At 36.6% G+C, this 13,436-nt stretch overlaps 1 protein-coding gene across 1 annotated transcript; it reads left to right on the top strand.

Annotated features, from left to right (window-relative positions):
* The first annotated feature begins 9,742 nt into the window (after positions 1 to 9,742).
* Positions 9,743 to 10,162, top strand: LOC130591169 (uncharacterized). The gene has a single exon (XM_057394105.1). It carries the CDS (start codon positions 9,743 to 9,745, stop codon positions 10,160 to 10,162), a length of 420 nt encoding a protein of 139 aa, XP_057250088.1.
* The last annotated feature ends 3,274 nt before the right edge of the window (positions 10,163 to 13,436 follow it).

Here is a 13,436-nt window from a genome sequence, read left to right on the forward strand (position 1 = left end):
ATATTCCATCCACCACATCCCTTAGGTAGACAGATAGTTTCCCAAGCAACAGGGGCTTTCCTAGACTTCTCCCCTTGGCCAGTCCAGAGATAGGTTCTGCAGATATTCTGGATCTCCTTGAACACTCTTTTAGGTAACACAAAGATCTAACACCGATATAACTGAAATCCATGAAGTATGGAGGTCACCAATTGCAATCGAGCTGCATAAGATAACTTTTTCACTGACCATAGCCTCACTCTAGCCATGGTTTTATCAATTAATGGCTTACATTCATGTTAGAACAGTTTTCTAGTACTTAAGGGAACTCCCAAGTACTTAAATGGGAAGGAACCCAAGGGAACACTCACAATCTGCTGCAAGACATCTCTTTGTTCTCCACTAATACCAGCAATGTACAAATTACTCTTATCAAGATTTTCTTCCAACCCAGAGGCATGAGAGAACTTAGAAAATGCATCAAAAATGTGCTGAAGTGACCCTGCATCAGCCCTGGCAAAAATTAACAGATCATCTGCAAACATGAGATGGGTGATGCTTAGCTTGGCACACCTTGGATGATAATGAAACCCTGGCTTCCCCTTTAACTGCAGTAAACAACTAGACAAATACTCCATACCTAGGGCAAAAAGGAAAGATGACATTGGGTCCCCTTGCCTTAACCCTTTTTTAGCACTAAAAGGCTTACAAGGAATGCCATTTATACTCTTTCATCTTTATTCACTATGAGAAAACTTTATCCTCATTATATAGTATTAAAATTTTGAAAAAGAGGTATAAAGAAATATTGCTTTATTCAAAGCAAATACTTGAGCTATCAAAGCATCATTCTTGGCTTTCTTGTTGAGGAGGTTGAATCACTTTGCTTTATTGGCTTCATAGCAACCTGTGATAGATCAGAAGACATCTACTTTATAACTCTCTAGCCTCTATAGACATACATGATCTTAAGATCCCTTGATGAATCATAAATGATGTGTGATGGTGGGTGGACCATTCTGACCAACTATATTCTACAAGTACATAACAAGATAGTAATACAGAAGCAGAAATCCCACATAATAGCAGAACAAGATGCAAACTTAAAAAGATACAATATACATAAGAAATATAGAAGTAGCCTACATCTGGAGCAATCTAAGAGGTCTTAGAGTTATTAAGATTTAGAAAGGAAATATAAAAAACGGCTTGATTAAAGATAAGGCACCTTTATGACCCCTGAGATGACATCAGAGACACTGGGCATGCACCCCTCTTTAGCTAGAATTGAACCCAGGATGCATGCAAAGCGAAAGGTAAAATTATTAACCATGAACAGTTCATATCCAAAACATCATTTTCTCACAACCAAGCATTTCAAAATGACAAAAGCAATAAAATATAGACAAATGTCATGCAACATTTTAAGGGACATCCTGCAACTGTTTTCAGTCAAAAGATTTGACGGAGGAACTACAGAAATTGCAACCGTGACATGCATATTGATATCCTAATTGATACATGTAATGGAAATTAGTACATCTGTGTATAAGGAAGAAGCATGCAAATTGTTTCACATAAGAAGGGCTTGGATGGATACACACACACACAATAACAAGATGTCATATAACAGGGGGGTTCTTCAGTTACAACTTTTTGTGTAATTCGTTTAGGTCATGTTTTATGTGAACTATTTGAAGATATATGTTCATATATTTTTTTCTTCTTAAGATGGTTCTTATTTGTTATCGTATATTTTTTTTTTGTAGACATGACTCTAGTTGGATTGATTTACCAAAAGGCTATCCTTCTTATTATAATGGTTGCATGAAATTCTTAGAGCTTGCTAAAGAGACTCTTGTTGAAGGAAAAACTCGATGCCCATGTAATAATTGCAAGTTAAATAAATGGTTTAAGTTGGAAAAAGTAGGAGGCCATATTTTATTGTACGGTTTTTATAAGAACTACAAAAAGTGGACTTTTCATTATAGTCATCAAGTGGGTAACAACATAGGGCTCCCTAGTGATCAAGCAAAGGGAGTACGTCGAGATGATATTGATGGGTTACTAAATGCAGCTTTTAGGGTTGGTAGTCCACAGTCCTTTAACGAACCCCCGTTATTAAATGAGTTAGATTCTGATGACGAAGATTTAAATGAGATGCATGAAGACGTAAATTATCAATACGAGGTAGATGATGAATATGTATCAATTAACACTGACGTAGAAGAGACGAAGTACAATAGACTCAAGGAAGCTTCTAAAGAGAGTATATATGAGGGGTGTACTACTTTTTCAAAGCTATCGTTTCTATTGCACTTATTTCACCTTAAGTGTATGTTCCAGTAGTCTACTAGTCTTTTAATAAATTGCTTGAACTTGTATAAGATGCATTTCCTTATATTATGGAGTTCCCATCGTCTTATAAACGAAAGCATGAAGATAATTAAAGATTTGGGTTTAGGTTATGAGAAAATCCATGCATGTCCAAATAATTGCATGTTATATTGGGGGGATTTTGTAGACAAAAGTGAGTGTCATATTTGCCACACACCAAGATGGCAAAATGTGAAAGGTAAGCAAGGTGATACAAGTGAGAAAGGTAAAGAAACATGTGCGAAGGGGGTGCCAGCTAAAGTAATGCAGTATTTTCCTCTCATCCCTAGACTAAAGAGGCTTTGCATGTCATCTAATACTGCAAGAGACATGAGATGACATTTTTACCGCCAGGACGAAAAAATTATTAGCCACCCGGCAGATGGAGAGGCTTGGAAATTTTTTTGATAATAGATATGAGGAATTTGCTAAAGATACTCATTGTGTTAGACTGGGTCTAGCAAGTGATGGTTTTAATCCATATCGTCTTATGAACACTAATTACAGTACATGGCCAGTGATTCTGATTCCTTATAATTTGCCTCCTTGGCTTTGTATGAAGTCACCCTCATTTATTTTGTCCTTGATTTTCCTGGAAAATATGGTCGCGATATTGATATTGATGTGTATTTGCAACCACTAATCCATGAGTATTGTTGTGGGAAGGTGTAGATGCCTTTGATGTTTATAGTGGAAAAAACTTTAAACTACGAGCATCCTTACATTCCACTATAAATGACTTTCCTGCATATGCTATGTTGTCGGGTTGGAGTACAAAAGGTTATAAAGCTTGCCCTACTTGTGCCAATTCTACTTGTTCATATTATTTTGGTGGTAAAATTGTCTACCGTGGTTCTCGAAAATGGTTACCAATTGATCATCCTTACCGTTCTCAAGCTAATTTATTTGATGGGAAAGAGGAATATGGCCTTGCTCCAGTTCATCCTAGTGGGACAGAAATTTTGAAGCAGCTAGAAGAAGTTAATTATGTTTATGGAAAATAAAAAACGGTTCCCAAAAAAGAGGGAGAGAAGAAGTTGAGGATGATGAAACTGATAATGATAAGGTTTTTTGGAAAAAGAAAAGTATATTATTTGACTTCGAATACTGGGAACATAATCTTCTTAGACACAATTTAGATGCTATGCACATTGAGAAGAATGTGTGTGATAATCTCTTAGGAACTCTTTTAGAAACCGAAAAGAGTAGAGATGATAAGAAAGCTAGGGAGGCTCTCAAACAAATAAATATAAAATCTCATCTTTGGCTTCAAACGCATCCTAATCGTGTTAAAGAGTATATGCCTCCAGCTTCATACAACATGGATAAAGAAGAAAATGAACGGTTTTTGAGAGTCTTGAAAAAGCTCAGAGTTCCTGATGGTTATGGATCAAATTTGAAAGGTATATGTCGTCTTTTGCCTAGATTTCAAATCCCTTGACGCTAGAAACTCTTTCTTCTATAGAGAACACTTTTAAGGTACACCTACCATGAATGATTTCTGCCACGTCCACTTCTTGTGCAGTTTCAAAGTGGAAGGCGTCCTCATTCTGAGCGAAGAAACTTTGGTGTCTTGCTGCACTTTCAGCTTGTACGCTTCTCTCATATCTTACGACCAATTATGTTAATTTAACAAAATCGCCAAAGGCATGACCATCAAACCTTTTTCGAAACTAAATTAACATTCCCTCCGAAGCCACTCTCTTTCAGGATTGCTAACATGACACCTAATCTTAGCCATTTTGAATTTAAATAGGTAGTCTTCTACAAACTCTCCTAACTTTTGTTGAATTCTGGCCAGATCACTTAGAGTCACTCTAGGGTCAGTACGTGCAAAATGATTTGTAAATTTCAGTTGCATATCTTGCCAGGAGTGGATATAATTTGGTGGTAAATTAATATACCACCAAAAAGTCATCTCAGTTAGAGACATGGAAATCATTCTCAGTTATAAGAAATCATTGTCATCTGCTTCCGTACACTGACAATTGAACCTAACTAAATATTCCTCAACAGAAACTCTATCATTGTTAGAGAACAAGGTAAAGTCAGATATCTAAAATGTTCTAGGAAATGGATTGGCTTCATCAATCCATTCAGGGTAAGGTTTTTGACCTATTTGCCTCTGATTTCTTTTAGAATTATCTCTTACTAATCTTTGGACCAGTGCCTCAACTTGTGCCGCCAATGGATCCTGATGCCTCCCTGGGCATCCCATATACACGGGACTAGGGTTAGGAATGAAATTAAAAAGGTTGATTTTGATAACCTCCCATAGGGACCTCTTGGCAATGCATAAAATTAGAATTGCCTGCTCCTTGTGCCATTTATGGTGGGAATGTATGCCTATCCCCTGCTGATAAACATAAGTTGCTTGGGCAAATGGAGCTTGGGTTTGACCATAACATGGAGTATTCCCATAATGAGGCGTACAAGTCATAGTTTGTTTGTTAGGTATATAAGCATAGGGTGTAGAAGGAATCCTACCCCTATTTAGTTGGTTTAGAGGCACATATGCATGAGGTGAGCTATTGTTATCTGCAACAAAAGTACCTTGCGTTTGTCCTCCTTGTGATGGTCCAGATTGGTGTGTGTTGTCACCAACTTATCCAGCACCCATGGAAAACGAAGGTTGATGATGTCCAGACGCATGGTGCTAGCCTGACTCCATGCCCGCTGACATTCCATCACTTCTCCTAAGATTTTCATGATTATTCTCTCCAAGGCTCAAGGGTATTGCCCTTGTTTGGCACTCATAGGAGGAAGTTTGTGGATCAGTTGAGTCTACTAGATCTCTAGTTTCAGGATGGAGGAAATGTACCCTTGGTAGGTTACCTATTGGAGGAGAATCTGGTACTATGCCACGACTTCCTCTCGCTCTATTTAGCGGTACCTTTTCTAAGGCCTTAACCAACTTCTCGTTTAGTTGATAGCCTTTTTTGACTACTGGTTGTATGCGAGTAACTACTTCGGTAGCGAGAGATTTAGACATTGTCATGAAAGTTGCACTCATAGTATCATTCATATCTATGAGTATTTGATCAATTTTCCTAGAGTTAATTTCTCTATTTTCCTCACTTATCCTTTGGAGGATATCTGTGAAGACTCTGGCAGACTCATGGGCTAGAGTTCTATAGTTAAAATAAAATTGTTGTCTTTGACTCTCTCTAGCTTCCAATAATAAATGCTTTACTATCTCTATGAACTTTCCGTACAATTGATGTACAAATCCACAACCAGTACTACTACTTGGACATGAGCTTTCCCTTTGAGGAGTATCTCCATTTGACTCTTCCAAAACATGATGAATTGGTTCACGTTGTTACTTTGCGCCCTAGTCTCTGACGGGAATGGACCACTAGTTTTCATGTTTTGGAAACTTGATTCACCCTGAGGAACTTCTTTATTCTTTCTAGAACGTGTGTCGGAAATTTTTATGAAAATGACAATAACTGTTTTATACAGTTAAATTGAAAAAATTACAAAGAAGAAATTTCGCAATTTGATTATGAACCTTTCTTCTCCCATTGTGGTCGCCAAAAAACTTGTTGGTGCAAATCAGTTTGTTGATCTTACAAACAAGTCAATGCGAATCAAATAGTTTGATACTGAATGCCACGGGAGGCTTAGTCCCTGGGGATTACCAATTTTAATTAGATAAAACCTTACTAACGTACTTTGTTGTAATTTAATTTATTAAATTACAACGCCTATTAAATTCAAGCGAAACGCAATAGATAGGGCAAAAGGCAATAATTAATTATCAATTATAGCAAAACACTCCCATTCACATCATAAATTCTGAGAGCAAATTTTATAACACATATAAGGATAAGCCAGGCTGGACAACTAAAGAGAAAACATGAAGATTGTTACGTTCATGATTTCTTGCTTCAATTGGAGAATTACAGAACTTGGTGCCAGGACGTGTTCTAAAATCTTATGAACTAAACTATAACTTTAGATGGGGTTTGGCTAGGCTAAGACTAGGTTACTCTAGGAAAAGAGTAATTTGCAAGTTGTGTGTTTTGTTGATTGTATTCTGCTTGCTAATCCTTCTTCTATTTATAAACCAACGTGATACGTAACTTCCATGCATGCTTGGGGGGAAAAACATTTGAATCATCTTTGATTCAAATCTCAACCATCTTTTGGCACTGAATAACCGTAGCTTTGCACGTTTTTCCTTATGTGGATTCATCTCGGGATTTTTCTCTAAGTGCTTATACCTCTGTCCTTCCTTGACTTTAATCTCCTAATGATCTTGATTTGACTTTGACTTACATTAACTTTATCCCGTGGGCTTTATATTGTAATTGAACCTTCATACTAAGGTGAGATTAAACCTTTTAAGGTCTAATACAAGGTACCATAATAAATGCTATCATACATCTAAAAATGATGGTAACAAATTGCCCCCTGATTTTGTGGAGTGATGTACTCAACACCCACAAATTATGAGCAGAGGAGGACTTTCAATGGTTATAGCCAATATCATCTAGTAGTATTCTGAATTTGACTTTCTCCATTGTTCTAAGGTGGTCAATGAACCTTTATTTAGAACGGCTGAATTTAGTTGAGAAGAACAATCTTTCGTGTATTCCCTCACCATTCTTTTTACCCATTGTGAAATCCATTAAGAAAGTCCGTTTAGGATGTGAACCTATAGGATTATTTGGTGATAACAAATGAGGATCTACATTATAGGTTGTGAGATTGTACCATATTTGACATGAAGATGACCCATCTACCATTATGTAGTCTCTTATGCTCTTTGTGATTCCTCTAACACAGAGCTTTTAGATATCTCCAAGGCAGGTTAGGTTGGCATATTTTTTTCGTAATGGTTTTGCCCCATGATTCGCAAACCAGAAGAGATTTAACCCGATCATCCTTTTCGAGTTTAGGAAATATCCACTTTTGCATGAGATCCAAATTGGACCCTTTTTGAAATACCTTAGATCCCTTTGTATGTTCCAAATCCCCTTGTATGACAAGATCATCTCCAAAATATTTTATAATAGAAGAAATCTATTTACTGGATTCATTCTTAATTAATTCATCTTCATCTCCTGATATGACAATCAATGTCGTATGATGATTTGGGCTTTTTGATGGATATGACATATATTCTAGGGCAGAGTAATTTGCAAGTTGTGTGTTGTGTTGATTGTCTTCTACTTGCTGATCCTTCTTCTATTTATAAACCAACGTGATACGTAACTTCCATGCATCCTTGGAGAGAAAAACATTTGAATCATCTTTGATTCAAATCTCAACCACCTTCTGGCGCTGAATAACAGTAGTTTTGCTCGTTTTTCCTTATGTGGATTCATCTTGGGATTTTTCTCTAACTGCTTATATAATTGTCCTTCCTTGACTTTCGTCTCCTGATGATCTTAATTTGACTTTGACTTACATTGATTTTATCCCGTGGGCTTTATATTAGAATTGGGCCTTCATACTAGGGTAAGATTAGACTTTTTGAGGTCTAATACAATGTACCATAATAAATGCTATCATGTATCTAAAAAATGGGGTAACACTCCTTCACATGCACTTGGGTTCTTCCATCAAAAAGAACTCATCAATATTTTGGCAACAAAATATAGCCCTTGATTCATTAAACTCACAAGATCAAATATTCAAGCACTTATATTTCTCAACTTGCAACACATAACTCCACAATCATATCAACAAGAACATATAATCATCTCGAAAGAAAAAAAAATGCAAGAAAAATAAATCCATATAGTACTTATATATTTGAAGATACAACATAATTTTTCCCAAACTCACATTCGTGCACTTATATACAACAAAACATTTACCCAAATCTCATTTCAAATTCAAAAGAGAGTTAGTGACTTATGTACCTTTACTCCTTAGTAAGATCTTTAAATTTTCTTTACTACCAAATTCTGATTTTCTACCCCATTCTACAATCTAACTAATTTAGTTTAATTTTACCATTATCTTGATCATAAACTCAAGAACAATAACAATTAACTTTCTTTTTAAACGATAATTTCAGCTTACCTAGTAAACCTTTGGGATAAATTCGTGGTGTTTCTTAACGTTTTTAAAATCGAACACTTTATACCTTGTAAATAACATGTCAAGGATCAAACTCTACTATTTGCGTGGGAAAATTGGTGAAGAATGAGGGAGATATGGAGACATAGAAGAGGAAGCTCACCTTTTCCTCTTCTTCGATGTGCTGTTAGCAAGGGGAGTAAAGAGATTGTTTATAAATTGGAAAACGATTGTGGGTGAGGGTAAATGAAGGCGGGTTGGGTGGTATACCTCATTCCCTAATCTAATTACTCTTTTGTCCTTGATTTATCATCAAAATAAGGGCATAACGGTCTTTATATCCTTACATAAAAAAATAATATTTAATTCATACTCTTCATGATGTACTAGGTCCTCAAATAATATTATTATTCATAAGTCCTATTATTCATGCCCCACTTGCTTTCTTACATATCCTTGATTTAACTACATTTTTCCCAAGTATGCATCATTAATCCTTTATTCACTCTCATGTTTCGTCTTTTAATCTCTAATAAACTTTCTACCTTCAAACCATGAATTAAATAAATTAGAACAGTAAAGGATTTTTTAACAAGAATAATACAAACTTTTGTCCGTTCTCTTGTAATAATACAAACAATTGATTATTTTTTAATAATACAAACTTTTGATCAAAATTCCTCTAATAGGGCAATACAGGTTATTAACTTGTCGTAAGACGTAACAAGTTGATGTGGTTCAGGTGGGTGGGGGGTTGGGGGAGGAGGGAGAAAGAAGAAAGACCATTTTTTAATTTTTTTCCGCTTATTTTACAGGTTACAAGTCAACTTGACATACTGGAGGAATTTTGATGTAAAGTTTGTATCATTAAAAAAAAATCAAAAGTTTGTATTATTGCGAGAGAATGGGTAAAAGTTTGTATTATTGTGGATTTTTTGTCCCAAACTACCTTAACTTTTTGACACTTTGCAAAAACTACCTTAACTAAGTAAAATTGTCCCAAACTACCTTAAATACCAAAAACCACTGTTGACAAGTACCAATATGGTTTACCTACCAGTTGACCATGGTATTCAGTTCATTAAAAATCATGTGCTAACACGTGACTTTTTTTTTATCATCAATCTCACCCAATTTACCCATCCTCCCTCCTAAACCCACACTACTATTCTCTCTCCTCTTTTTTCCCCCTGACTCACCGTGATCAATTCTCACCTACCTAACATTATATTTCAAAGAACATTTCCTACTCCCTCAAAATAAACGTGCCATCAAAGGTGAGTATATATGTTGTTCTTGTAAGATAAAGTTGGTGTTTCAATTAGTAATTTAGGTTTTGCATCACCAAAAAATGTCTTATGAAAGTGGGGCAAATCAACCACGAAGGGGATACTGTAACTGTGGTATTCCAATTGCACAGTTGGTATCTTGGACTGAGAACAATCCAGGGAGAAGATTTGAAAAAAGGTGCAAGTTCTATTCTGCAAATCAAGATGATGGTATGGGTTGCAAATATTGGAGGTGGGTTGATGAAGGAAATATTCATTGGCAGAGAGATCTTTGTAATCAGTTATTGGATGAGAACAAGGCATTGAGAAGAGAGGTTGCTACAATGAAGCTAAAATTGGATTCAGTGGTTGAAGAGGCAACTGAGTTGAAGGTGAAGTTAAGGTTTGGGAAAGGGAAACAATTTGGTGGTTTTGGGGTTAAATTATTTCTCTCTGTGACTGTCGTCATTCTAAGTGTAATATTTGCTAAGATATTTGGGTAATTAGTGTATTAGTCTATTAGAGCACAACTCTATGGATGTAGGTGGCTAAAAATTAAAATTCAAGGTTTGGATCGGAGCACAAAAAAAATTGATGAAAATAGTATGAGCTGAAGGATATGATGTATTTGGGTAAAATATATAACTTTTTGGTAAAGATTGAATGCAATGAATATATTTAGTATTAGTTTGTGATTCTATTTTGTTGTTGATGTTGTTGATTTACTTGAAGTGTAATTGCAAGATACTAATGACATTAGTAACAACTAAAAATCCATGTCCAATGCCTCTTTATAGTGAAAGACGCAATAACAAACTTCACACAAAATAAATTCACTAAACATACCAATAGTTAATAACAACTATAAATTCACATACCACCAAATACATCAAGGATATTTAGTAGCTACAATATTGTTCTAATACATATCCAAAAGCAAAACCACATTTTCATGAAGACTTAATTCATTGTAGTGCAGCTAGATTGTGGAGCTTGAGTCTGATTTTGTTGTTTTCCTTGTCCTTGCACTTGTTCACCAGCTTTATTCCTCTTCCTATTTTTTCTCTTCTCTGAATTGATCAGGATCAGTTGATCTAGGCCTACCTACCTTCTTCTTTGGAGGATTCTCCTTCACAACAGTTGGATTTTTGCATTTCTTCCTATTGTGGCCTATACGTTGACAATTTCCACACCTGTTTTGCCTCTTTTCCTTAACTTGCTTTCCTTCCCCTTGCTCCTTCTCCCTTTTGTTTTGGTTTGGCCTTCCCGGCATGATTCCGATAGGTGGAGGCAGTGGTTTGTCTTGTCCTGACTTCTCCCATCTAGTATGTCCAGGCATTGGGTGGAATGTATTAGGGGCGTATGTGGCTGCATATGCCTTCACATGATAGGCTTCATATATGTACTCCTCATAATGCAACCTCTTTTTTTCCAGACAAGCCAATGCATGGCAACATGGGATTCCTAATAATTCTCACCTTTTACAATCCCATTTCCTCTTCACTAAATCAACAACAAAAGTTTCCCCCTCATGGTCAACCTCAAACTGCCACACATCAGCTTGTGTCACATTACAGTACCTAACATACTCTTTCGGCTTCTCTCCCATTTTCACAACAGAAGGCATAACGACACCTTGAAAATCTTTCAAACCCTCTCTCTTTTGGCAACTTCTCTTCATCACCCATTTCCTAATCCACTCCATCATTGTAAGAACTGGTTTTGCCCTAGCTTCCCTAATGACACTATTAAAACTCTCACAACAACTCTTAAGCAGCATTCCTGATTTGTTGTTGGTTGAAAAAGCATGTCTAGACCAATTGGAGGAGGGGATGGCAAATAACCACTTTTAAGCATCATTTGACAACAACTTAATACTTTCCATTGCACAATTGAGATTATGTTGTGTAAACCAAAATTAAACCATCAGTTTGCATGTAACGGAATTTATAGGCACAGAGAAATGTTGCTTTATGTAAGTAATGTACCTTTGTTGTAGCCCTAGCTGCTTTCCAAAATTCTTGCCTGTATATCTCACCAGGGAATGATTTTTTGAAGTTTGCCCAAATATGCCTTCAACAAAACCTTGTCTCAGCATTAGGCACAACTGTTTTGAAAGCATCAAGTAACCCCTGTAACATACATTGATACATAGGTTAGTAAATTAGTACATAGCTTAGAAATTAATAATGACAAATAAATCACAATACCTTTTGCCGATCACTCATGTAAGTGACAGATTCCTCCCTTTCTAACAGGAAGGTGATAGCATCAACAACAGAGCCCGAATCTTTAGTTAGGAGCTATAGGAACCATGTCGAAGTGTAGGAGTTTTCAACCTCAACGATGGCCTAAGCTACAGGAAAGATGTTATTGTTGCCATCCTTCCCAACAGCTGCAAGCAAGATACCTGGGAATGGCCCTCTGAGATGACAACCATCTAGCCCTAATATTGGCCTGCAACCAGCCTTATAACCTTCTTTGCAGGGTTGCAGGCAAACGTACAACCGTTGAAACAATGTTGGAGGTCTTCCACTCTATCAACCTTCACAACACCACTGGATCCTGGGTTGTATTTTCTTATTGTGTCTGCATAATCCCACACCCTTTTATACTCCTCAGATGCATCCCCATATATCATGAAAAAAACCCTCTGCCTAGCGTAGTAGCACTTGTGATATTTCACTTCAACTCCCAGATCTCTTCTACATTTGAGCATGAAAGCAGAAAGTTTCCAAGAGGGGTTGTCTCTCCAATCCTCCAAGTACCTCTCAGCTAGGTATTGTGAAGTTACCTTGGTGTTTTGGCTTTGAAAGCCACAAATATGTTCCAACCTCAAGCTCTTGGTCTGAAATGTCCCAACATTATTCATCTTCTTGCAATTAATTTTAAACTTCACTTCCTAGTTGATTTACAAGTACACAAGACCTTCCTACCAGAATTTCATTCACAACCACACCTATTCATATAGTACACACTAGCTCTTGAGCTTCCATTATGTAAGAAATAGAAGTCATAACCCTCTTGAATAGCATGATATTGAAGGGCTTTCCTAATAAAAACCGTAATGGAAGGAAATTTTTGCCCCCTGGTTAGCTCTATTTTCTCTATGAAATCAACCTCAGGATTGAATGTCTTATATGGGTCATCCTCTTCATCATCAGAATTAGGAGGGCTATGCAACTCATCCTCAGAATCATTCAACACTTCTTCCTCACCTACAAGTACATTTGTCTCTCCATCACTCTCAACAGGAACCTCACTTTCATCCCCTTCAATAGCGTGCACCCTCTCTGTCTCTTTAGATCCAATACCACCTAGACTTCTAGTAACCCTCTCACACAAATCAAAATCAACATTTTGATTAAATAAGTCATCATCAGTCTTGTCCTCATAATCCTCATCACTCAGAAACACATCACTGTCACTGTCATCTGAATCTTCTTCAAAAGACTGATCATCAGGTTCTTCTGTTGGGTTTGATTTTGTTTGGATGATTTTGTTTGGGTGTTTTTGGAGCTCAGATCTAGGTTTGTAGGAAGATTTGTTGAGTTTAGGTTGCACAGGTTTTGTTGGTGGTTTTTTTTGGAATGTTTGTGAACTGGTTTATGATGTGTTTGGGAGGATTGGATGTGTAACCCTACAATTTCAAGTGACAAATGTGGTGGTGGACCCCCAAACATGCATGATGACTCATTCTTTGATGACTCAGCATTATACATCATCCTTTTGTGAGAATCAATCGCACTTCCTACTGCTCTATTATTTTCCTTTGTT

This window comes from Beta vulgaris, chromosome 4, assembly GCF_026745355.1.
Source record: "Beta vulgaris subsp. vulgaris cultivar EL10 chromosome 4, EL10.2, whole genome shotgun sequence".
Classification (NCBI taxonomy): Eukaryota; Viridiplantae; Streptophyta; class Magnoliopsida; order Caryophyllales; family Amaranthaceae; genus Beta; species Beta vulgaris.

Coding starts and splice junctions, on each gene's coding strand:
- LOC130591169 (XM_057394105.1), top strand. CDS start 9,743: ATGTCTTATGAAAGTGGGGCAAATCAACCACGAAGGGGATACTGTAAC.